Source organism: Nilaparvata lugens, chromosome 4 (assembly GCF_014356525.2).
Source record: "Nilaparvata lugens isolate BPH chromosome 4, ASM1435652v1, whole genome shotgun sequence".
NCBI classification, from domain to species: Eukaryota; Metazoa; Arthropoda; class Insecta; order Hemiptera; family Delphacidae; genus Nilaparvata; species Nilaparvata lugens.
The window spans coordinates 34,064,729-34,091,377 of record NC_052507.1 but is presented as its reverse complement, the minus strand read 5'-3'; the positions used below and the strand labels follow the sequence as shown (position 1 = coordinate 34,091,377).

Sequence of the window (26,649 nt, the reverse complement as noted above, 5' to 3'; positions counted from 1 at the left end):
AATTGAAAAATAAATCAATTCAGTTGCGTTTGGTGCTCGCAGTAGTATATTATTTTCGAGTGTCTGAGAGTTTGTAATGAATAAATCTGTCTATTTTCAAAGAACTGATCACTATACTCCTTACATAAATATAAGGATTATGCAAAAAATTAAAATATGGCGGCATGTAAAGGTCCCTACAGACTTATGCGCCACGAACAAGCACATTTCACTTTCATTAGCTGATTATTCTTAGTAGCCTATATCTGTATTTATACAGATGCAGTAGGACACAGATATGATAAGCATAGAATCAGCTGATGAGAAGTGAAATGCGCGTGTTCGTGGCGTTTAAGTCTACATAAGTTCAACTTCACAATTTTTGCTAAACATCTGGACCAATTGAAAACTAAAAACCAGGGGTTGAGTGTATCCAGATATTTTCAAACAATCAATACATATATATGTGAATTTTAAAGCCCAATCTGTATTTTGTTTTGTGAACAAAAGCGTTGTGTCGATGTTCAAGCATTTTACTACTTTATACTGGTTTTGTAACTTTCAAGTAAAAATGTTGTCAGTATTTTTCTGTTAATTAGTGCATGATTGACTGTCTCGTACTGGATACTAAGAAAATCCATCGTTTCACTCAATTTCAATTCACTTTATTTTATGGAAGCTCATTTCATTCATAAAATACTCGCTTACTATACACGATACATGTAATCGTGACAATATAATAGATTTATTTACAACGATCTTAATTTATGAACATCAACTATTGGCCGTTTTCACACTCACCGATTTCTCACCAACACGACACCCAGAAAATCCTATGATTGGCTGAGAATCAGCTAATAGTAATTTAGCTGATAGCTAAATAGCTGTTGGTGAGAATTAGTCAATCTGAGGACATTCTGGGTTTTTAATATCGGTGAGTGTGACAACGCCCATTATCTTGGTTTTTAGTTTTGTAGTTTAGTAGTGTGACAACGCCCATTTTTTTTAGTTTTGTGTGCTGTACTGTTGTTGTAAATTGGATGCGAAATAAAGAATCTTATCTTATCTTACTAAAAAGAATCTCTAATCTGAAGAATTACCGTAACTTTAAATTCAAATCAATCACCCTTCAGATTTATTTTTAAAACCATATTACCATGATATTATTCTAATTTTCAAAAGTATACCAGTAGGCATAGGCTATTCACACCTACCGCTCTGAATGTGTGCGATGCATGCATACTTACTTCCTGTTGCAAGGCTATCGGAACTCACAATAACTAGTCGCAATTCCAGTTTCAGTTTTAAAGTAACTATTGAGCATCTGAAAATAGGAAATTGTTTGCAATGACCCAGTTTTTCTTGAAGAAAACGAAATTATTTGGAAGATTAGCATTGCAAAATAAGTTGACTGGATGTTCCATTGACATTTGTAGTAATTACATTTGAAATATACATGAGTTGGAGATTCCAATATTTAAAGTTTACTGTTTTTCGTGAATTTACTTCGGGCTTCAAGATTCCACAAAGTATTCTAGTCTAGACTGATCGTATTTATAAAAAGTGTAACTTTCAAATATTAAAGCTTTTAATATATGAACATTTTTGCTTGTTGATCTAAATTCGTTCAATGTTAGTCTTGTTTTCGGCTATAATTATGATGTGTTGTCTCATTCATAATCTTGCTTTAAAATGCATTAACAGTAATTCATAACAACTAAAGCGGGCTATTCACTATCTGACAATTTGGTCCAACTACATTGGGCCACCACGTTGGATCTTTCACCACTCACGCTCCGGCTGGTTAGTCCACCATTCCTCCCCACTCACGTACCAAATCGGACCTGACTAGATCATTGAGGTCGGGGACAAGTCAGAGGAACAGTTCACTAGGCTTGGCCGACTCGTCTGCCAGCATTCGCCCAGCTCACGACAACTCAATTCACGGTCCGACGTCGAATTAATGCACCTCAAGATGGACAAAATATCGGATAGTGAATGGCCCGCTTAAGTAAATAGTATTATATTTCTACGTATTGTTTTGTCCTTTTAACTTTAGCTAAATTTTAAATAAAACATATATTTTAAATTAACACACCTTCACTTACAGTATATATGCAATACAGAATACTGCAATATGCATGCATTGGACATTCGTCTAGATCTAGAAGTTTGGTTTTCAAATTGTATCTCGTAGTGCTCAGACTACTCCAAACCTGTGATCTTTTTTACAATCTTCAGACTCATAAATTAGTAGTGATTTTTCTTTCAAAAGTCTATATCTATTCGGGGATTAAACTCAGCCACCCTTATAATTATGTCTGATTAGTACATTGGTATCTTGTCAAAAATGGCCTGTTAGTGTTTTTGCTGTTAATTATATTCAACCTGCATGAAACCAAAATGACGTTATACATTTGATTTTCGTGTTCAAATTTCTCATGTAAATGTTTTTAACAATCACCAATATTCCATTATCTTGACTATCTCGTATTTTGTTTCCTAGCGAATAATTTGATGATTTTGAAACATTAGCCGTTTTTTTGGAAGAAACTGTCTAATTTGGGCTAAATTTAAATGACTAATACTGACTACTAAGTAATGAAACTAAATAAATTTTACTAAAAAATAACATCATGTTTTTTCGAATAACGCATTCCGATTCCATCATGAGTTTTGCGTATTTCCCTGTAAAATATTCATGAAAACCAAATTTTAATAGCGTTATTTATGTTATTGTTTAGTATAGGGTGTTGTTCTAATTTAATAGCTTCATGTTTTTAAGCACATTATTGATTTATCCTTGTGCAATTAATTAAAATCAAATTCTGGAATCTAATATTCTGTCAATCATGAAATTAATCTCAGTACGGTTTGTTTTAAAGAATTTAATTTATTATTTGAAGTATTTTTAGAGTTTTCTTACTATAAATTGCTTTATAACAAAATCAGAGACAAAATCACTATACTTACAATTACTGTAACTTGTAAATTAGGTACTGAATATGGAAAGGGAATGCAATTCATCCAAAGTAATAAATCAATAATTGAAATATACCCAAGGTATCTTTCATATGCACAAAATTTTAATGGAAAACCAATATAATAATAAATAGTTTATATTAGTATAAAATTCGATTTTCATGGAATATGGGTATCAAAATATTTGGAACATGTTGAAAGTTGGAAAATGAAACGTTGAACACGTTTGAAAATGAATCCCTTATAAAATAAGCGCAATTAATCCTTATTAATGAATCAATATTTAATATGTATCCAAAATATCTATCACATTCACAAGTGTTTATAACAGAACAATATTAGCCCTACCAAATAACTTATAATAAGTATAAAAATTTATTTTAATACAATATGAATGTCACATTATTTAAAACGTTGAAATTTGGAGGCGACTAACGATACGTCAGGCATCTCATGTACATGCAAACATGGTCAAGTATACGGATACCTGACCTGAAAGAACACACTAAAAATACGATGTTTACATGAGTCGAAATGACATAGTCGAAATAACTACATGGTATCATTTTTACACCTACCAAACGGTGTCGTCCGGACCCGAACGACAGATGTTGAGTCGTTGGAGGGAATCGCTCTGGCATCGACAATTTTGAACATGATTTTATCAGTTTTAAATTGGATAGTAAAGTAGAATTTGTGTTCCAGTAGCAAGTTAAAAGTTTCAAGGAACAATTAGAATGGTTATGGAGAACAAATATGACATTTTTACTCTTATGAAATGATGATAATAGTGAAAGTCCTACTGTGTGCTTAGATTACAGAAATTGTGCCCCCGTCGGTAAGTGTCGATGTCGTCCGGAGTCGTCTGGAAACTGGACGACAAAAATCGTCCCAGAATAGTTCAGTGTGAAAGCGACCATTCGCCGAAGACACAAAAACTTATACATGCGTAAATGACATGCCTAACTTATCGTTAGTGGCCAGCCTCAGACATTTTCTTCAACAGTCGTGAAGTACGTATAAGAATATTACCATTCGGTATTACTAAATTAGTTCCTATTTTTGCAGTATTGTGATACAAAGGCCTTCATCGAAATGGGGCCTCACTCGCCAGGAAGTCCTGATCAACAGCAGTTCTGTTCTTCTACAACTCAATCACTGGGAGACACAATACTAGGCCATATAGAAGTAAGCGCCATCAAACAAATGTGCATGCTATCTCGCAAATTGTGCTTGTGTTTCAAATTATTGTTCATTTACTCCTTTCCTTCTATGAAACAAATAATGAGATGAAAAATAAACACTCCTCTAGATTTGTCGCCCATTTTCATTGATAAATGGAGAAAGTGAGAAAAACTGATGAGAAAGTATTTGAAGAAAATTCTAAGAAATCGATTGAACATTTTCCAAGAATCTAGGGATTTTTCATGCTCAACTAGTCGAGTTTCTATCCTTTGAAAATAGTCTGTGTGACTCCTGCCTAGATCCGGAGCGATAAATGATCATTCATATTGTATCTATATATATAAAAGCGAAATGGCACTCACTGACTGACTCACTCACTCACTCACTCACTCACTCGCTCGCATAACTAAAAATCTACCGGACCAAAAACGTTCAAATTTGGTAGGTATGTCCAGTTGGCCCTTTAGAGGCGGACTAAGAACGGATTTGGAAAATTTTCCAAAGATACGCCCAAAATCAGCATTTTTCCAGCGTTTTTTAACGTTTTCTCAGCTTTATCGAGAACAAATAAACAGAAAATGTTCAAATTTAGTACAGAAGCTCAGCCAGGGTGTAATAATGTTGTGTTAGAAGGAATTGGGAATAACGCCAAAGACACGCCCAAAATCTGCGTTTTTCCAGCGTTTTTTTGCGCTTTCTCAGCTTTATCGTTAACAAATGAACAGAAAATGTTCAAATTTACTACAGAAGCTCAGCTGGGGCGTAATAATGTTGTGTTAGAAGGAATTTGAAATAACGCCAAAGATACGCCAAAAATTAGCGTTTTTTGCGTTTTTTCAGTTCTTTCACCAAATAATAGACAGAAAATGTTTACATTATGCAGGCGAGCGAAGCGAGTACATGCATAAGCGAAGCTGTACAAAATGCGGCAGCGTCGCATTTTTGGACGATCCAGTTTGGGGTCCAGGGGGCGGAGCCGTCTCTGGCTAGACGGATATGACGAGCGAAGCGAGCCTGACGGCTAGTATTCTTATATATGTTATGTAATGCTCCAATACGTTTGAAAACAAATATTTGAAAATGCAAATTCAGTTGTATTTTTTTAAATAAAAGAAAATGTAATAAGTGCTTTTCTGTGGATATTCTAAAGGTGCGTACAGATATACGCGCCGCGAACATGGGCAATTCACTTTTAATCAGCTGATTATATCTATATTTTCACAGAAACGGTAAGATACAAATATAAAAAGCTTGGCATCAGCTGATTAAAAGTGAATTGCGCATATCTGTACGCACCTTAACCCTTTATTTCATTGGAAATCAAGTCAGTTCCAAACTCGCTGTAGAATTTCTGAGCGATTGGTATCGCGGTCGCGCTGATAAGCTATCGATAAGCTCCATGCGCTTGCTATCCCCGTTGTAATGGTGAAACTCTTTATTCAATAGAAAAAAAAAATTCATCTCCACTGAAACATCAACAATATGTCCAATGAATATTTACAACTTGTCTAACATCCTTCAAATGTATCATTCGATAAAGCTTGCGATAATAATAAAATAGTCTAAACATAATAATAAATACAGCGAGTTTTAAAATGCGAATATAGCAGTATGTTTGCTAGATTGGAATAGTTTATGTAGTATTAATGTGAATATTTCCAAATTATCACTGGAACCATATATTTAAAACGCTTTTTATAAATATTCACAAAAGAGTTACTGTCAAACAACTGTATATGTTTATACAATATATAACAAAGCAAAAGTAATTTAATCAACATTTTTAACGTTAATCAAGGAAAGTTTACTATATTCATTATTCTTTATTATATTTTTAATTTATTTATTAATATCAATTCATTTATTATATTCTTCACGTGGATAAGTACCCTAATTATTCCTTGTTATCATGAATATTTCCATTAAAGCAAATTTTGATTGCAAGAGTTCTGCTTATAAAAATATTTTCGATTTTCCATTATTCCAAAACTGACATACATATCTCAACAAATCATATTAACTGATCTCGCTTATCAGCTTGTTTATCTATTGGAAATTTCCTGTCGTTGAATAAGTTGAGAGATTTCTGAAACCGGGACTCCAATTTTGTCCTGGTTTTCTAAAACTTGTTGAATCATTTTCCTGTTTCCCTGAATTATTTATCCTTTTTGTCATGGCGTCCCACCATGTGACTGGTCGATCTCTTAAATATTAATTTTCATCGATTTGATCGAGCCCTCCTCAGATCGGCTGCATAGATATTTGCTGGCTCCTAAAGTTCTGTTTTCCACAATGAATGCATAATATACCAGTTTATAACTGTCGTTCCTTATCGTTTATAATGAAGATGGAATTTTTATTTTTCAATTCCCGATGAAATATTTAAGTTGATTTCGTTCAAAAGTTTTTCAACTGACTGCTCCACTGATATTTTAGGTATTCCAAGATAAACAACATTTATGTCGTTTGGAAATAAATGAATAAATTTAGATTTAAAATAGTTGAGTACAAGTTATCTGAGGGGATTTATTGGTATCAACATTTCAAAACAATTTGCTATGACTGTGTGTGTAAGATGGAGGCTCAGAGTGGTTTGAATAATGTAGAAGCATGTCTACATAAAACATATTTCGGCAGTTTGAAAAAATAGTCGATTTTTCGAGAAGGACAGCTTGGTCAAAGTAGTGAGAGAGTGTATGTGTAAAGGGTACAAATGGTAATAGATGTCACTTATGGATAGCTAGTGAATGGGAAATGAAGAGTGCGGATGTGCATGTTATACAAGTATACGATGGACATTTCAAAATCTGATTCAGATGCAGATCCGCAGACTGATTGATGACTTTTCTCTTCACCTGGCTAGACAGGCCTCTGCTTTACCTTTTTGGAATCAACATTTCTTCATTTTTGTCCATCGAATTGCTTTTTGAAACATTCAGTTCGGTTGAAGTGATTTGTCCTTTTCTGATTGTGGCTGCGTCTGCTGATTCTCATTCTTTGACTCGACGCCGAATATTCACTCTTCTCCATAATCTCCTCAGTCTTCGATCTGCTTCTACATACAATTTTCGGTGTTACGCTCTAACCTCTCGGAAACTATTGTGAAATGTAAAGTGTTGAATTTTGGTGATATTTTCATATCTTGAGATAAATCTTATGGTGATTTGCTTTTATATGAAGTTGATAGTGTAGAAGGATTCAATGGTAGCCTATACAGACATTTAATAATTACAAATAACATATCAGTATTGCCTCAATATGCAACTAGGCTTATTATGCAGGATCCTGTTTTTAGATTGAATATTTTCACTGTTAAAAACGGTTTATTGATTCAATTCAAAGGAGTTCTGTACTCAACATACTCTGAATATTGCCCTCCATATAGGGGTTTTGGAATCTATCAATTCTGTATGGTCGAGCATTGGTGAAGTTATTTACATGACTATCATGGGCTAAACCAGTTCTCTATTCTTTTAACAATATTATTTAATTTATTGTTTTTGCATCTGTGAATGAATGAAATTAATTATTTGATTGCATAAAGTTCTGCCATTATATTAAACATGTCTATGAGGAATGCTTTTTAAGCCATTTTCAATTGAAAAAGCCGTATTATATATTTTTCCCTCTGATAGAAATAAATTGTCGAATATAACTCAAATTTAAAAATCATGTTGCTTTATCAAAGCATTTCGGTTTCCAATTCAGTACCTCTTACACCACTTTCAATTTAACTGATATTACTTTCTAGAAAGTTATTTTATTATCTGAATTCAACAAACCGATTTATTCAAAATGTTTGATTCCAGTGATGTTTCTCATGAAATGTATAGTGCATACATGATGTGATGTGATATGACATGAGTATAGTTACTGTTTTCATAACATGCTCATCTGTAGATTTTTTAATTTCAACTCAATTCAATTTATCAAAAGTATTTCATATTTTATTATCCGATGTATATTTTTTATAGACTCTGTTTTATTGAATACTCAATTTGAGCGTGTCATACTGTAATGTTTAGTTGTGATTTACAGGAAGGTATAAAAGAAGAAGATCTTCCTCGAAGGCTGTGCTTGGTCTGCGGCGATGTGGCTTCTGGCTTTCATTATGGTGTCGCATCCTGTGAGGCTTGTAAAGCCTTCTTCAAAAGGACTATTCAGGGTCAGTAAAAATAAATCTTTTTTCAAAAATAATAAAGTCTATAAGTGCATTAGTTGTCTATGACTATTGGTTGTCTATGAGCTAAGTGAAAATTGCGTTGAATATAGATTGAAAATTCACTTGCATATATAATCAAAGCCAGATGAATGGATCAGCCGGTAAATGGTATCTAAACTCTTACAAGAATGTGGTTACAAAGTTCATATCTATTTACCCACAACATTAAGTCGAGATGCATTATGAAGCCATGGGATTAAACCAATACGGCTTACATAAGTTGGTACAACCTCCAAGTATAGTACAGTATTACAATATTATTTCTGGTGATGGAAAACATAATTCATCGAAAGAGCGGTTGTTTTTTCTTTGTTTTTATTTATTTTTCAAAAAACTAGAACTGGTGACATAAACTACTGATGACAGCAGAGATTCAACCTATCCCAAACTTTTTTAACAGGAATAAATTTTTTTAGTGGATCTTACCCATTTGAATATCATCAATAATTTGTAAAAAAATTCTCAGTATTAGTACATTCAGTAAATGCTTAGTACAAAACTGGTCTTCATTCAAAAAAGAGAAGCTGTGAGATGTGAGACACGATTACAGTTGTTTGAAACTTTAAAACTCTGATATGAGATCACTCTTCACTAGAGAACTGGGGTTGGCCGGTTATCACCATTATACAATATTTTATATCCTAGTAATATTCTGTCCTTTGCCTCTTGTATTTGTTATTAATTTAAAAATAAATCTTCGGTGCCAGAATTGTTGTACTAATTAGTGAAACATTAAAAAAAATGTGTACGCTCTGTGAAACATTAAAATAAAATTTGGTGGACCAGGGTAGCCTAGTGTTTTGTATTTTATTTACCATTACTGCACCGGTCAACCTATAACGTAGGCCTACGTTTATTGGAATCATCAATTCCCTCATCAGTTAGCTGCCCATTCATTCAATAAGATATTTTTAAATTCGATACAGTGGAACTTGGCTATAACGTCATTTACGGCACCACATTTATTGACGCTATATCTGAAAGACAGTATAATCAGAGAGGGAAAATTAAAAAAAACATAGATTTTTTTATTGAAAACGTACTATCAATAAAGATAATTTAGGAAGTACATACTTCAACATAATGCAGTATATGTGTAGCTGAATTTTATCTAAAAACTCAAATCTTAAAATCAAAATAAATTATGAATAGGCCCTAATGTCCAAGTACGAAAATGGTAATGACAATTAACAACGTATAAGCACGATCATAGAGGGTCCCACTTCACTAAGAAGTCTGTAGTTTTCTTCTAAACAGTCCTCTCAGTCCTCGGCACAATTTTCTTGACGTTATATAAGAGGTTTTATAATTTACTGACGATAAATCTGAGGTTTTCACAATGTAAATTCTTATAGTTCGGCGGGATCTATTTATAGATGACGTTATATCCGTATGGCCGAGGTCGCAATAACTGAGTTACACAGTATTTTGATATTTTTCCTGATATTTACCTAATTACTCATTAATATAATCATTGTATTTTTTATGTTTCTACCCTATATTGCCTCACTGTCTATTTTTATTTCATCTCATATAACATAGATTACACATGACAATATGAAATTAACATTTTACATTGAATGATAAATTGGTATTGTTGTAATTGTAGGTAATGTAGAGTACACGTGTCAATATGAAATGAACAATTGATTGAATGAGCTCTCATGAAGGAAATACTGGACTAAACAGCACATTTACTTCAGACTACCTAAGGTTTAATAACCATTATTACAATAACCACAATAATGTAAATACCCAGAATATATAAGGACAGAAAATACATTGTAATCTGTGGTAAACCTGATATTATTATACCTTTTTTATTTGTTTCCACAAATGTAAAACTTTTATTCTTAGTTTTGAACTCGCAGCAGGCGCTCAGATTTGGTCCTGGACGGCTGTGCCAAAGAGAAATATTCATTTTAATTAATTGAAAAAAAACTTATTTGATTAGATTTTTCTAAATTTTCTTATTTTGTTATTTATGTAAAATGAAGAATTATTATCTATTATTATAATGATGTAGGTAACATAGAGTACACGTGCCCGGCGGCAAACGACTGCGAGATCAACAAGCGGCGGCGCAAGGCGTGCCAGGCATGTCGCTTCCAGAAGTGCCTGCGCATGGGCATGTTGAAGGAGGGGGTGCGCCTCGACCGCGTGAGGGGGGGCCGCCAGAAGTACCGCCGCAACCCCGACCAGCCCTACTCCGCCCTCCAGCACAACTACGCCTTCAAGTTCCCTGTGCCCTTAGAAGGTGGGTACAACATCCTAAACCATCAAAAAGTATATGAAATATGAATGACCAATTTGTATCATTCTCTGCCAAGGGTCTGTTTGAAGAACGAATAGATTCAATTTAGTTTTATAGTATTATTCTGATATTGAATGTTATAACAACTTGAATTATGTAGAGTAGAAAAACAATTTGATTGGACTTTTATCTTACGTAAACTTTGTATCACAAACCGAATAAATTTGTTTTAATTATTGATTAACAAAAAATCAAATATACCTATAACCAACCTCGTCAAATTAATAATCTTTAACAATAGTTCAAGTTGATCAGTTCAGTAGTTCATACGTGATGATGCGTCATTTGTGTATTTCCTTTCCCTTACATGTGTAAGCCAATTATTTTCTTTATAATATTATGGATTTTATTTATTTAGCGTATGTCAGATACACAACAAATATATAGCTAATGTGTCTCAAATGCCTAGATATACACTGTATACAGTATTTCCAATTTCTTTGATATGTTGTGTAGTATTCGGTCAGGAGAACATAAGTTTGTCTGACCGCCATTATTTGCTAGCCCATTTATGGATTATAGATAATGTCTAACTTTTCATTATATTATAGAATATGTATTTGATGAAAGATAACCTATAAATCAATCAAATATCTTTAGTTTCTTTACTTCTAAACCATTAGTTACTTCACATTCTTATCACAATTTTTTAAAAGAAATTTTGACAGTATTAGTTCATTCTTTTCCCATCTTTGAGGTGAGAAACATCCTTTTCTATGTTGCTACTCCTAGTTTTACTTGATGCCAGTAGTTTTCCACCATAGTGAGGTCCATGGTATAATCAGTGGCGAAGCTAAAGGGGAATCTAAGAGTCTGAGACTCCCCAAAATTAATTATGATTGATGTGATTATATTATTTTTTATTAGTAAGCATATATTTCTTTGCAAACTTGGATAAGAGCTGGCCAGACCTCCTTCCAAACTGTTTTATCGCTCTCTGTCTGGCCGACAGCCGACTAGCTATCTATTCATTCAACATGATGAGTCTCTTATTTATTGGACTCTTAATTCATTCATAATGGGCGTGGCGTATTGTATGGTTGCTATGACAACGTGACGTAGCACCATAGCTACGTAGTAGGACTTGGAGTCTAGGCTCTCAGCATCTCTCTACAGCTGTGTTCATAGTTAGAGTTCCGTCCGTATCGATGTCTAGATCTCGATGTATCCAACGGTCGACATCGAAGCAATCGTCTTCAAACATCGATGCTTTTCAAAATTTGAAGATTTCAATATTTCAAATAAATCAGTTGGTTTGTGGCTGGTGTAACACTCTTGTCTTTTTCTCAACCTACAACTCGTTTTGGCGGTTTGCTTTGGTTTACTTAACCAACGTTTTGAAATTTGGTTTATGAAACCAAATCCTTTTTCAATTTCGGAATTTTATCTTTAATTTGTTGAACCTTTAGCATAATTTCTTGTTTCTTAATAATTATACAATGGATGGGTGTAATGATCTAGTGAATTATACAGCTCTGAAAGAAGTAAGCCGTAAGCTTCAGTTTTCCTAGACTCCCCTTTTAGTTATAGGTAGCTTCGCCACTGGTTATAATGACAGTATCTGATTAATTTCTGTGTTGCTATCCTTGTATAACATTAGACAAAGCAGATAAGGACACTATCCTTTTCTAGTTCCGCAATGATCGATTTTGAACAATGTAGAAATATAATTATTTACCAAAATATTTAATCTCAACTATGAATATTTATAATTTAACTCAATCATTGAAAAATATATGTTCTTGGTTAATAAAATATAATTGATTATCTTCAACAAGAATGCACGGATGATATTACATCAGATATTCCGCTTTAAGCTACCCTCTATAAGGAGGTATTGGAAAGGAAGAGCAGCAAGCTGCCATTATAACGTGGACCTCACTATATTTTCTTGATAGTTGAAATGCTCTTTACAATCGAAACATTGAACTAATCTATTATTAATTCACTTTAAAATTCAAGAATCAGTAAATGCTAATGCTATTCAATCGTTCATTAGTAAGTAAATAAAAAAGCATAATACCCTTTTTTGGACGGGATTGTAAGAGCAATTGATAGACTATGTTCAAATTCCTGAGATTTATGTAGATACTAGATACAACACAATATTATATTATCATAATTTCTCTTCCTTTTCATATCGTTCAATGTTATTCATTATGATTTTTGGTGTAAACCAGCATATGTTGTTATCTGCATAAGAAAGAAATGTAATCAATCAAATATTTCAAATTTATTCATAAAATATCATTATTTGCAGTAAAATGTTATATTGAGATTTTGTCCAATTGTTGCAGATAATAAAATGCTAGAAATGTTGACGACGTGCGAGCCGGAAGTGCTGAGCTGCCTCCAACCCACAAACCAAACGAATGACTCGAGTTCGCCCGGCCTCAGTATAATCGCCATGCTAAGCGACCTCTACGATCGCGAACTCGTTGGCATTATTGGATGGGCCAAACAAATTCCTGGTGCGTATCGCTTTTCAATCATTATTATTAATCATAAACAATTAACAATCTGTGTCCGTGTGTGAAAGCAGCGATTGGATTTAATGTGTTGCGATTATTCTCGGACACCAATGGTGTGCCAGATGTGGCGAGGACTCCAGTCTTATAAGCTCCATAACAACTAATGCCCCGCGATTCGCTTGGAAACTAGTATTCCGACTGGTTTTCGAGCCTACCTTCCTATTGTAATAAAAGCCTAAAACAGTTCAAAATCAACTCCAAACTAGGCCTATAGGTTTTGAATGAAAATACTTGTGTATTCTGTATAATCACTACTGTATTACGCATTTAGTAAATACTAGTTCACTATGCAGTGATAATGGCTTAGTAACACTAGCAAACTAGTTTCTCTTGAAAAATTAGTGACTGTAACAACTTTGTGGTTCTATGGATACCTACTGCTGCTATCACTACTAAATGAGAAACTAATTTCATCATTTCCTCTGGATAGATTTTTCGGGTAGATATCTTGGGTTTGAACATGCAGTTTACCTTGATTATTTTTAAAAAAGTGGGTGTACCCTGTTTTACTCCCCCTGGGTCGTATGCAATAACTCAGTTTAAACGGTGTTAGATCAACTGATGGTTTGAGCTCGAAATGAATAACATTATAAAAGATGCTAGCATTTATCCATCTAATCATAGATAAGCGTTAAACTGAGCATATTTTGTATTAATTTAATGTATTGAATATCCCATTTTCCAAATAGTGAACTTTGTGATTTTGTTTGTAGGTTTTACGGATCTTACACTAAACGATCAAATGCGGTTGCTACAAAGTACCTGGGCCGAAATCCTGACGCTGAGCCTCGCTTACCGCTCACTCCCCCACACTGGCAAACTCAGGTTTGCCGCCAATTTCAGCCTCGACGAGAGACAAGCAAAAGACTGTGGAGCTTATGAGGTCTACCAAGTGGTGAGTTGTCAATTCACAGCAATCATTCATTTCACTGATAGTTCAGTCTAATAATGAAAAAATAAATCTTTTGTAACTGACTGGAAATGATGAAATGTGATAGTTCAGTCTAATAAAGAAAAACTATTAAATTTTGAACGAATATAAAATAATAAATAGGAACCAATTGAGACTGAGAAAATTACTGAAGATGCTTCAATTGAATTCACTTATACTATTTCCCAAAAATTCCTATATTTAAAGACTATTGCTGTTTTCTTAGACATTAATAATCTTTTGATACTGTCCCTCATAGATCTCTTTTCAGTAAACTTGAAAAATATGGTTTTAGAGGAATATTTTTTAGAACCAATTAGAAGCTTCTTGCAGATATAGAAATCAATCTTCAACAGTAAGTATGAATGTATCTTTGAAATAACTCCCTATCGCTTGCCACAGGGCACTGTGCTATCGCCAATACTTTTTATTATATGATTATGTTAATGATGTACTGAACTTGAAGCTAAAAATTAAAGAACTATATCATTTGCAGATGACATTACGTATTTTCAATAGGAAATCATGGTTTTAGGTACATCAAATCGCAGAACAAAATTTTTTGCTTATATAAAAGTGGTTGGACAGAGGTACACAGAGCTTGGATGTTGATTGATTTTATCACATCACTTTCGCATTAAATAAATCTGGTATACTCGATGAGAATCTTAACTGCAATCAAAACTCAAACAACTGTAATTTTCCTCATATAAATGAAGTTAATAGCACTAAATATCTCCTCATCGACGAATATTTAAATGGGACATTTTAACCATTTGATATTCATCTGCAAAAGAATAAGATACCTTCCCTAAGAATTCTATGAAGCAAAAAAATTATCTTTCAGCTAAAAATGTTGTACTTTGCACTAGTTCAATCTGTGATTCAATTAGAATGGGATAACCAACTGTCTAGTTCAGTGTATAATATTCAATGTGGGATAACCAACAATAATACTACGAAAACTTACCGATAAGCCTACTGTAAAATGTCACCACACTGTCACTGTCCACTACATAATTAACATTTCAGAGTAGTGCTATCTTCTCATCGCCCCTAACAATCTCATGATGTGCCGACTATACTTACAATATTGATAGTATAGCATAGCATTTGAAATAAGAATATACAATGAAATAATATTTGTAGTACACAAATATTTTATCTCATTTAAAAAAAAGGTTCAGCAATACTTTTTATAGATAGAGATTCGATTTCTTAGAAAGCAAGTAGACTATCTAAACGAGTTTTCTGTTTTATTCCAGTGTGTACAAATAATTGAAAGGTTGGAAAGGCTATCAATAGCGAAGGAAGAGTACTTTTTATTGAAAGCACTTGTTTTGGCAAATTCTGACGTACGACTGGATGACTTCTCATCGTTGAAGAAATTCAGAGACTCAATACTCTCAGCACTGACTGACTGTGTCACATTTATAAGGTGAGTTATATAGTTATAAGAGTACAATAACTCTATTAAGTGAAGACAAATAAATTGAGTTCCATATATATATATATATATATATTATATATATATATATATATATATATATATATATATATATTGAACGCTACGAACCCTAAAGACTTATTTGCAATAGAATTATTTTAAATAGATTAACAGAATAACAAGATAAAATTGTATTACTTCTTGTATAGGATAATTCAAAGTAGATCGACAGAACATTAAGATAAAATTAAATTACTATCTACTTGTACTTGAAGTTTTTATTGAATTAGCGTTTCACCAATGCAGCTATTATTCACTTGCTTCCGTTTTACGAGCTGCTTGCAGGGAAATGTATACAATAATGGAGCATATTTAAATACGTTAACATTTTAATATATCAATTTTCTTATAATTATCACTCTCCATTATAATCCACTGCAAAAAGCTCATCAACTTTTCAAAACTTCATGGATTTTGTCCCGCTTATATAATCATATTCTATTGAATTCTAACTAAAATAATATTTTTATACTTATATACTATGCATCTCTTCTGTGGAGGTTTAAATAATTCATTTTCCCTGTGATATGTGATGTATCTACTGTTCTTTTTGGATTGTTTTTCTAGCTACTTCTTATTGATAGTTCGTGGAGTACATGTGGTATGCCCATGTTAGGAAATACTATTATTATTACTAAAATATCAGTAATAACTATAATATTAGTTGAGTACAAAGTCTCAATTAAAAAAAACAACATAGATGTTTGTTGTTTTACGAAGGGTTTCTGTTCCAAAACAGAAAATATCCTGTACAAATTGTATTAGAAGTGGTTTGTTGATTTTAATTCCGATAATTGAAAAAAAAAATGATGGACTTGTGATGTTTTAGGCCAAACACAAGTACAAGTCACATGCAGAACCTGTTGCTGTGTCTGCCAGCTCTACGCCAGGCCAATCAGACGGTGCGCCGCTTCTGGGTGGGAGTGCATCGCGACGGAAACATTCTCATGAACAAATTATTCGTTGAAATGTTGGAAGCCTGCATTCGGTAAGCCAGCCTGTCAGCAAGCCCAGCTAACGCCTTCCGGGATGCCTTCTCGTTTCACTCAATTTAGTAAATTATTAGGAAGCTTTATGCAAAGTACTTCTTCGAGAGACCAAATCGATCGCTGTCATACAACTATCATCGTCATTAACTGTTATTAGCCTTTTTTATTTTGATAAGTATGTAATGTCAGCAGGTGTACCGCCATATTTACGAATTTCAAATTCGCAGGTCGAAAATATTATTTTAATGTGTAGTATTTTTATTTTATGCATTCACAAGTTTTACATAGTACTCCTGCTGCGTTACATGCCTTTTAATATAATCACAATATTTAATATTGTGAATGTTATTTTTAGATGTGTATATTGTAGTGATATTTTGTTACCTAGTTGTAAATTACATAGTAGTGAGCTATATATTATGTTGAGAATAGTTATGAGAATTCATGTTTGCGAATTGAATTGAAGTTTTAGTTTACAGTATCGGTTTTGAATTCGGAATTCTAATTCTATAACTTTTTAATGATGTCTGATACGTAATCAGTATCATTGTATGAAGCATAAGCTTATCCAAAGTTTACATTTCAGACGTTGTTGAAGCAATTTAATTTTTAGAGGGTTCCAATAGAAAAGTCTTATTTTCGTGTCTAAGTGAGTTTAATTTATTTTAAGGGATTTTTAGTCTCTGAAATTGTATTGAATTTCAGATGGCTTAAATGTTTGTGGAACTACATTTTTTAAAGTAGCATAGCAAGTTTTATCTCTTTTAATCTTTTTCAAACACAATAACATGAACTTTAAGCTCATTTACTTTCAAATAATATTATAAGTCATCAATTTATTCGTATTATATCATCTTATTCATTTATAGCGAGATCTTTGTATCTAAAGTCCATTTTCCCCTCCCATCTCCCTCCACTGAGCATCACAATTCATAAAGTGTTCATCTTCAATGTTTCATCATAATGTTCTACTTATAAGAAGTGGGGTTATATTGTGTTAATTCTAATACATGCATTAATTAAAATTCATCCCTTTAACCTTCGATATCTAGGTTGATTTATATACCTTTGAACTCTCTACTTCAAACCTTTACTTTGTAACTTCTATTTATTTATTTATCTATCTATTTATGTAAAAGTCTCAAACGTCTTCCTAGAAGATTTTTATTTCTTCACTTTAAAAATTCAAAAGAGTTGTATGTCAAGTTTATGAATTTTACAGAAAACCCAAAGATCTAATTTTCAACGCTCATGTGTCAAAGCGTTTTATTTTTTAAATTAAAAATTTGTCTTAGTTGGACTTGGAAAATAAGAAAAATGTTTAAAATTATCAATGTAATTAAACATTTGTTCGTATCTACTATAGTGCCTTGATCCTTGGCAAAATCAAACATCGATTTGCGATTACAGAAACAAATTTTTGCATAACGTTTACTTAGTAATTATAATATAGCTTTAGTCGTTGCTACCAATTGATTTTTTCGTCTTAATAAGCAAGTTTTAAGCAATATTCAAAGCAGTGTATTTTATTATTGAAACATTTGAATGTAATCAAGTATATCATTCAAATTACTGGTTAAACTCACTAAGCTTATTGACGCGCTTTGAACAAGCTTTCTCATCTTTAGAATTGCGAATTCCACTTGTGCTGAGGAGAAATGTTGCTAGGATTTACGCACAATATTATGCCGGAATACTAATTTCAAGCTGTGCAGTACGTTTTACCTTGTTTAGCAGATTTGTTACAATTTGCAGGATTAGGAATTAAGTTCAAAGATTATTTTTTTTAGATGAACATTTGAATTGAAAATAAATTACTATCAATTTTATTTCACTGTGAATTTGCTCTTGAATACAAAGAAAAAACTCTCTTGTGAAAAATATTCTATTATGATTAGAAAATTAAATATATAAGATTATTTAAAGACTTCAAGTATTATAGATAATGCCTACATTGATGAATTATTGGCAAATCCAATTCGATGCATACCAGAAAAATTGTGAAATACAAAAGTTATGGAACCAATACAGGTAGCAGTTTACTATCATATATATTGGTCTTCATTTATCTTGGTCTTTTGTCATATATGCTTACTCCGGATAAGAATTTTATCTCATTTATTTCTTTGTTGAATTCTTACTGAAATTTGCGATTACTGTATCGATTCTATCATTTGTAATATAAGTTATACCATTGCTTAAACTTTTGTTCAGTTTAATTTTTTTAATAAGACTGATAAAAAGTATAAAACAGTTGTTCCTCATTTTATAGTGATCAATAATATTGACAAGAAAGAATATAGCTTTGGAACCGCTCATTTTTAAAAGCCTTATCGGGAATGGTTTACAATTCCTTTCTACGGAATCTGCTTGACATATCATATATGTCATCTGTTGAATTTATTATTAGATCGTTTTAATCTAGTTCGATTGGTGTGTTGATTGACAATAGTTTATTTGGCGAAGAATGTCAAATAGAACAAATAATCTTAAATTGTGTCATAAAAATTGATATTTCCATAGAGTTGGTAGAATTCAGATAAGGCTACACGTTCCACTCCATAATAAGTAGCTCTGAATATTGTAGATTGCAGTAAAACTACTGAAATATTTATTGATAATAGGAGAAATATGTTTACTGCAATTCATGAAATTTCATAAGTGATGTTGATTGATTTTAGTTTTGTGATTTGCAAGTATTAAATGCGACGTAACTTCCCAAATCACGCTAGAATTATGAAAGTGAATCTATTATGTGGAAATTATGCTTCGTCATCTAATATAGAACTTCTAGAGAGTACCTACTAATTTATTACATAAGATGATGTATCACATAAATTATGTATTTTAAAACAATATCGTTAATATACAGTATATTATGTAAATGTTGTTGATCAAAATAAAGAGATTCACGATTTTTAGAGGAATTAGACTTTATTTTCATTGATCATAACCATCACGTTGCGTTTCAGAGACTATTTAGAAGTAATCAACTAACTTGAGTGTCGACTGACAAATGGTTGCCATTAAAGATTACACACTCAACGACTCAACAATGTTAATGCTATACGCCAAGGTAACTTAAGAAAATATTGAAACAATTTATATCATCATTTAAGAAACATGTACGCTCTATAGTTTCAGAATCAGAATTATTTTACTTGTGCTAATTATGGTTTCACTGTTTGCATTAATTACAAAACAATAACAGCTCTTCGACAACAGTTCAACATTGGACGCAACAACACTCTTCCTAATAATGCTTGATATGGCCACCGAGCAAACAAATTAATTAGTAGCTTCTAAAAGGTAAAGCCAGGCTAGATTGAGTGAACACAAGTTGAAACGAATACACTTTTATTAATAATCGGAGGACCAGACCAACAATAAGTGGTTCAAATTAAGTATTCAAACACATAAATCAAGTTCAAAACAACAAGGCGGTGTAAAACAGAGTCTTTCATACGAAGGTGGGAATCTCACTACTAGGCGGGAGCAAAACTTGCTTGGTTCTTATACTGTCTTTATGAATTATACACAACAATAATAAGGCTCAGGTTCATTAGGATGCGGTATCACAGGAATAAAACACTTGGATCGGATTAATCTTGTAGAAAATCAATATACATCCAACTTGGAGCGGGAACGACACGATACGTTGCAGGAAAGCGGGATCGACTCTTTGTACTGTGAACTGAGTGAACGATCACTCGAGAACGACTCCTTCAAAGAACGGTTCCTAGGTGAACGACAGTTCAATCAGCTCTGCAGGTTCTAGAGGCAGCGCTCGTAGCGGTTACTTACCGCAACTGGTTGGCTGTAACATACTCCCCCCCCCCGAAAACGGACAGTTTTCAATCCGCCTAGGGGTGAGCAAGCAATGATTGGCGGTGATCTCATCACTGGAGGCGAGTGAATCAGCATGAGCAGGCAGCGAGCTGTGAAGTAGGGCAGCATATGGCAACAGCGTTGCGGTCATAACTCATCATTATAGGCGGCAGGCGGCGATAAAACAGTGCAGGCGGTAGTTGCGTACAAAATAGCTTATGCGATGGATGCGGTGAAGTGGAGTGTAGCGAAGCGAGGAGGTAGCGGCAGTGCAACAGTGGGAATCCTCAGCGATGCAGACATGAACAGGCATTAGTCTGTGCTGCAGATCAAACAGTGGTGCGGTCATCACAAGATTGAGTAGGGCGGCGGTCATCGTTAAGCGAGCGGTGAACCAGAGTGGCCACAATAATGAGCAGCAAGTGGTGACCCAGTGAGATGTCAATGGCGGGCAGTGAGTGGCTGTACATTAACCCAGAGGTGCGGAGGCGGCGGTGACTCAAATACAAGAGCATCCATAGCGCGGGAGGCATTATTTCTAGTAGAGGTGTGCAGAAGACTTGAAACTGTAGGAAACCGTGAAACAGGAGGTATTGACGAAGCTGCATAGCAGTAGTCTTTAGATCTCGACAGAATCTGGTGGTACATCTGCTTACAATCGTTTTTATTCTTACTACAAGCATTGCAGACAACACAAATTTTCTGGCTAGGATCATTGTTCACCAAAAATGGTGTGATGCGGAATTACATAGTTGACAGCAGTATCAGAAAGCGCTAAATGCCCAAGTTCTTGATATTCATTCATAAAATTGGAGTATTTCTTCTCTAGCTTTGAGGATTTATCCAGACGCTTCAACAGACCAAGGTGACTTCGGTAAGCCTGTTTGCGGTTTGAGACAAGAGGGGGTGCTTCAGGTTTGAATGGAAGCGCGACTACATATCTTCCTTCATCATTGCGGTAGGTGGTGGCTTTACCGTAGCTTTCACATAGTTCATCAGCAGGCGATGAAATTTTCACATCTTCACGTCTTTAGTTTCCCAGAATTTGTTCATAACATCGGAGAGCAGTTCTTTTTGAGCAAACATTGTGCAAATTAATTGCATTTCTTTGAGCAGGGCCAAATATGGTGGAAAATGCGGTAGGATTTCCAGGTATAATACAACATCCCGATGTCACGAAAACATTGGGATATATGTCAGCTCCAATTATCATATCTATTCTGGCGGGCTGGTCAAAAGTGGGGTCAGCAAGGTCCAAATGAGAGAGGGAATTTTTAAGCTCACTGTTGATAGGAAATGCGGGCAAATCTCCAGCTATTTGTTCCAATACTAGAGCGTCGGTTTCAAAGGCGGCTTTTAATTGTGGTCTAGACAGTAGTGTCAGGTGAGCGGTGCCTTTTACAGCGGTTCCTTGCTCAGAGATGCCATTAAGCCGAATTTGTGCGGGTGTAACTTTCAATCCAAGTTGCTCAGCAGCTCTTGCGGTGATGATTAATCTCATGGAGCCACAATCTAGGACTGCGCGCAGGAAATGTTGCTGATTGTACTGGTTATCAACAGCAACTATAGCTGTGCCTAACTGAACAGATGCATGAATGGCCTTAACTTGAGCACAGCCACTGAAAACGTCGGGAGTGGTGGCAGAGGACACAGGAGTCATAACGGCGCTGGTTGAGACTGGCGGCAGCCTGACAGGTGTAGCAATATTATTGGCCACAGGCAGTGACGCAACAGGCGGAATGTAGCTAGTGGATATTGCCGAAGAGACAGCAGCCAAAGGCGGTGTAACAACAGAAGAAACGTGATTGTAATTTTATTACTTACAGCATTAGTTGAGTGCAAAGATGGAACTAATAAAGATTAGCAATTACATGAAAACAAAAATAGGACTACAAGAGATGGAAATATTTGTAAAAGCAAGATTAATGAAGATAGGAAATATTTTATTTTGGGAACACTCAATGTAAGAACGATGTTTGGAGAAGAGAGATTGATTGAATTTGAAGAGGCATTAGACGGGCAGGAGTGGCACATTATAGGACTTGCGGAAATTCGAAGAAGTTATGAAAGCATGGAAGAACGGAATAGCGGCCACTTATTTTGTCATTCTGCAGCCACCCGGGGACATAGAGGTACGGGATTCTTTGTTAACAAGAGTATGAAAAATAATATAACACAGTTTATAGGGATATCCGACAGAATGGCGATCCTGAGGCTAACGATAGGTAACATCAAAATATTTGTGATTCAAGTTCATGCTCCAACTTCAGACAGCGCAGAAGAGGAAGTCGATCTGTTCTACGACATGTTGGATAATCTATTGAGCTCAAAAACAACAGGAGAGAAAGTAATTATATTTGGAGACTTTAATGCAAGAATAGGAAAAAGCAAGCTTGGAGAGAACAGAACAAACGGAATCTACGGAGTTGGAGTTAGAAATGAGAGGGGAGAAAAACTGTTAGATTTCGCACTCTGCAATAATCTAAAGATAATGAACACGTTCTTTGAAGGTCAGTTAGCGGACAAATGGACATGGAAGTCTCCACTAGATACTGTACATGAAATAGATTTCTCTATAGTAGAAAAATCTAATAATTTGATAAAAAAGCTAGAGGTGCAAAAAAGGCTTGATTTCGATACTGACCATAGATTATTGATGGGAAAATTAATATTGCCAAAGAGGAGATATTTTATTAAGAAAAAGCAAATAAGAACAACCGATTTGAATGAGCAAGAGTTTGTCAGGAATCTAAAGAGAGAGATGAGTAACAGAGACCTCTCAGAGAACTGTTCAGTTGAGGAAATATTTATGAAGGAATAGTAAATTCGATTTCGGAAGCAGCAAGAAGTCTAAACAGAGTTCGTCAGCATGCTGCAAGAAGAAGCAATAAATTATCTGGAGAGACAAAGCAGCTGATCGAAGAGCGAGAAAGATTGAATAGAATTTTGAACAAATCAGAAGAAGAAAAGAGGAAACATCAAGATCTCAGAAAAGAAGCTCGAAAAAGAATAAGGAAGGAAACGAAGAATTACGAGGAGAATGTGATTAGAACAATAATGGCCACTTCAGAGTCTACAAAAAGCATACATAAACTAATAAGCAGTGTTAAGAAGAGATGGATACCAAAGTTGGACACAGAAGATGGAACATCTACAACGGAAAGAGGGAGGATATTAGAACAAGTTACATTGTTTTATGAGAAGCTCTATTGAGAAGCTCTATGAAGAAGGAAATGGAATGGATCATCAGACAGAAAGAAGGAACACTAGAGAAGAGGAGCCAGAACTTCGAGTGCCAGATATATTGGAGCAGGAAATAAAACAAGCCATCAAGCAACTGAAAAAGAACAAGGCGCCTGGGGATGATGACATTACAAACGAAGTGATAATCTCCGGGTTGGATGTGTTAATGAGCACTATAAAATTACTTTTCAGTAAAATACTGAAAGAGAAACGAGTGCCCTCAGCCTGAAAAAGAAGCAAAGTAATAATTCTATTTAAAAAAGGATCTCGCTTGGATATTAAAAATTATAGGCCAATCACTTTAACCTCGGCTCTGTATAAGATATTCGCCAGCATAAGCAAGAACAGAATAATCAACAAGATCTACGAAAACCACCCCTCTGAACAGGCCGGATTTAGATCAGGTTACTCTACAGCGGATCAATTACAAGCTGCGAACCAAATAATTGAGAAGAGCTGACAGAATCCAAGGTCAGGGCAGTGGACTGTGAATGATAGTTGGTATTAATACCTACAAATAAATCTTTGAATTCTGTGCATAAAAATACTGATAGCTTGAAGTGTGGTAAGTACGCCAATAAAAGACTAAATGAATCAACAAGATGAGATTTAATAACAATAAAATAATAATAGGCAGATGGCCACATACAAAAACAATTGTAAGTAGATTGAGTCAAATATCTTGGGATAATTACAACATGATAAAACGTTAGAGAAATACAAAATTTAAATGAAATTAGGTCAATGACATTGATGACCATTGAAGCCTGACAATAATCGAAAAGGTAATATTAATGATACCTGGATTGCGAATATAAATTGAGTGCTAAAATGAAAAGTTATTGCTGCAAAGTTCAATCTTAATGATTTATAAGAGGAATAATAATAAATGACAATGATTTACAAAAGTAATAATAATAAATGACAATGAGCTGCAGATAGTGCTCAACAAATAGAGTACATTAAAATATAGGCGGCATAGGCCTTCAGTAAATTAAATGTCAAGATAGACATAAATAGTACAAAAGGAATAATAACTGTCACGTGGTAATTTGAAACCACCAAATATTTTTAAATGAGCCAATGAAATGTAATAGAACTATAAAATTGGAAAGAAGGTTAGACCTATCCAAAGAGTAAATCAACTCAAATCAAGTATTATTAGCGAGTAGGAGTAATAGCATTATCAACAACGATAAGAAAACATGTATTATTGTGATTTAATAATTATGAGAACCCATTGGTAAGATCAAAAAATTATAAAGCGGCATAATTATTATTGGCGGATTATAAAAAAAAAAAAAAAAATAAAATGCATGAACATTGAGGTTAGAGTTACTTGTTTACGTTTTGAAAAGAATTAGTCGATCTTGGATAAATCGATAATTATTAGAACCAATACTGAACGAATCAGCTGATTATTCGATCAACCCATATGACCGGTTGAATCATATAAAATTCACTCATAAAGGATATATTATGTATACTAAAGGAAGTCGATGTGTAGAAATACAAATAACTATTATTTCTGTATAAATATTTATTATAATCCAAAAAAGCATGATAAATCAAGAGTATACAAAACTCATATAAAAACTAAATGTATTATCTATTAAAATCGTATGTTACGATTTATTTATGAATTCAATTTAAGATAAATACTCCATATATTTGTATAAAAACTTCTTTTATTTAATTTTTTCTATTATAAAGCCGAGGAAGCCCTGATTCCCAAGGCAACCAATTGTATTGAGTCTATTAAATTGAAGGCCAATCAGAGAGTAGCTTACAGAATTATTCTAAGAAGAGGCAAATTTTTCTGAAAACCTCTTTCTTCTGGCTTAAGATCCCAACCCGAGAGGATGCACATGGAGTTTAGGGCTTTTTCTTCTTCCTTTTAAAAAATTTTTAATGAATTATTAAGCCAAACCCTTTTTTAAATGTAATGTATGTTTGTTGAATGTTAATTATTTGTGAACTCAGTGCTGTCAAGGAGTTCGTAATTGTAAAGATTCCCATAAAAATAGCTTTAATTCGAAAGAAACTTATAAAAATCTGGATCACGCGTTAGCCCAGCAGTGACGAAAAGGAGCCTACCTAATTAATTATTGGAAATAATTAATTCAATCCACGAGAACATCTAGAACTTCAGTCAGTGAGTGATAAGTCAAACCAAATGAGCTCATTTTTTCTACGTTCAGTGGGGGTAATTATTAAAACAAAAAGCGCTATTCCAATTAATTAGAATTAAAATAAAAAGTCACCACGTGTTGAACAATATCACATAGTCCATAAGAACATTTTATAAATTTATTTAATATATGTAGGAAGCTTACTTCCATGCACAGCCCGAACTCATATAAATCCCTGAGATCTCATGTTTGAATATTAATTTATTAAATATTAATTTTTGTTTATTGAACAAAGTATACCATATCAAACTTATAGACCGAACAGGTTTTTATTGGTAGAATTTTGTATTGACTGGAAGTCTAAGTACCAGTATTAAAAATAATATATTTATGAATTTGAAACTCACCATTGTGAATGTTAGCAAAGCCTGTGATAATTATTCAGATTTTAGGAATAGATTATTTAAGTGAATTATAGAGATATTGAATATTTATGCATATCTGTTTTATGGGAATATATTTTGTGTTTTATGTCAGCATACAAACTTATAGAATTTTTTATTATATCCCAACTCATCTCGTGTTATATAGTTTGAGCTGTTTTGGTACCAACAAATATTTAGCAGCACTTAAAATCATAGAATCAAATAATATTAACCTTATTCAGAGCACTCAATATTTATCATCCTTTGATGATATTCATTTTATCAGCCAGAACAAGTATATTAAGAAATTATATTAATAAGGTTCCAGTTATATCATATAAGGATCCAGAGAGCTTCAAGAACTGGCGTTGTAAGTTCTAA

General features: G+C 33.7%; 2 protein-coding genes across 10 annotated transcripts in view; both read left to right on the top strand.

The window, feature by feature from the left end:
- The window catches only part of LOC111054858 (steroid hormone receptor ERR2), a 71,333-nt gene extending 51,766 nt beyond the window's left edge, over nucleotides 1-19,567 (top strand). For 5 of the 9 annotated variants that reach the window (XM_022341977.2, XM_022342018.2, XM_039427365.1 and 2 more), the window contains 7 exons: nucleotides 4,030-4,149; nucleotides 8,185-8,311; nucleotides 10,395-10,625; nucleotides 12,980-13,153; nucleotides 13,927-14,108; nucleotides 15,410-15,582; nucleotides 16,481-19,567. In XM_022341977.2, the coding sequence (XP_022197669.1) occupies nucleotides 4,030-4,149; nucleotides 8,185-8,311; nucleotides 10,395-10,625; nucleotides 12,980-13,153; nucleotides 13,927-14,108; nucleotides 15,410-15,582; nucleotides 16,481-16,643 (1,170 nt within the window). In that variant the 3' untranslated portion in view covers nucleotides 16,644-19,567. The remainder of the gene's footprint in view (nucleotides 1-4,029; nucleotides 4,150-8,184; nucleotides 8,312-10,394; nucleotides 10,626-12,979; nucleotides 13,154-13,926; nucleotides 14,109-15,409; nucleotides 15,583-16,480) is intronic. The other 4 variants (XM_039427362.1, XM_039427364.1, XM_022341985.2 and 1 more) reach the window with 1 other exon arrangement.
- Nucleotides 19,568-22,668: 3,101 nt separating this feature from the next.
- LOC120351042 (craniofacial development protein 2-like) lies at nucleotides 22,669-23,940 on the top strand. Its single transcript, XM_039426979.1, has 2 exons — nucleotides 22,669-22,978; nucleotides 23,699-23,940. Exons 1-2 carry the CDS (start codon nucleotides 22,669-22,671, stop codon nucleotides 23,938-23,940), a joined length of 552 nt encoding a protein of 183 aa, XP_039282913.1.
- Nucleotides 23,941-26,649: the final 2,709 nt, after the last annotated feature.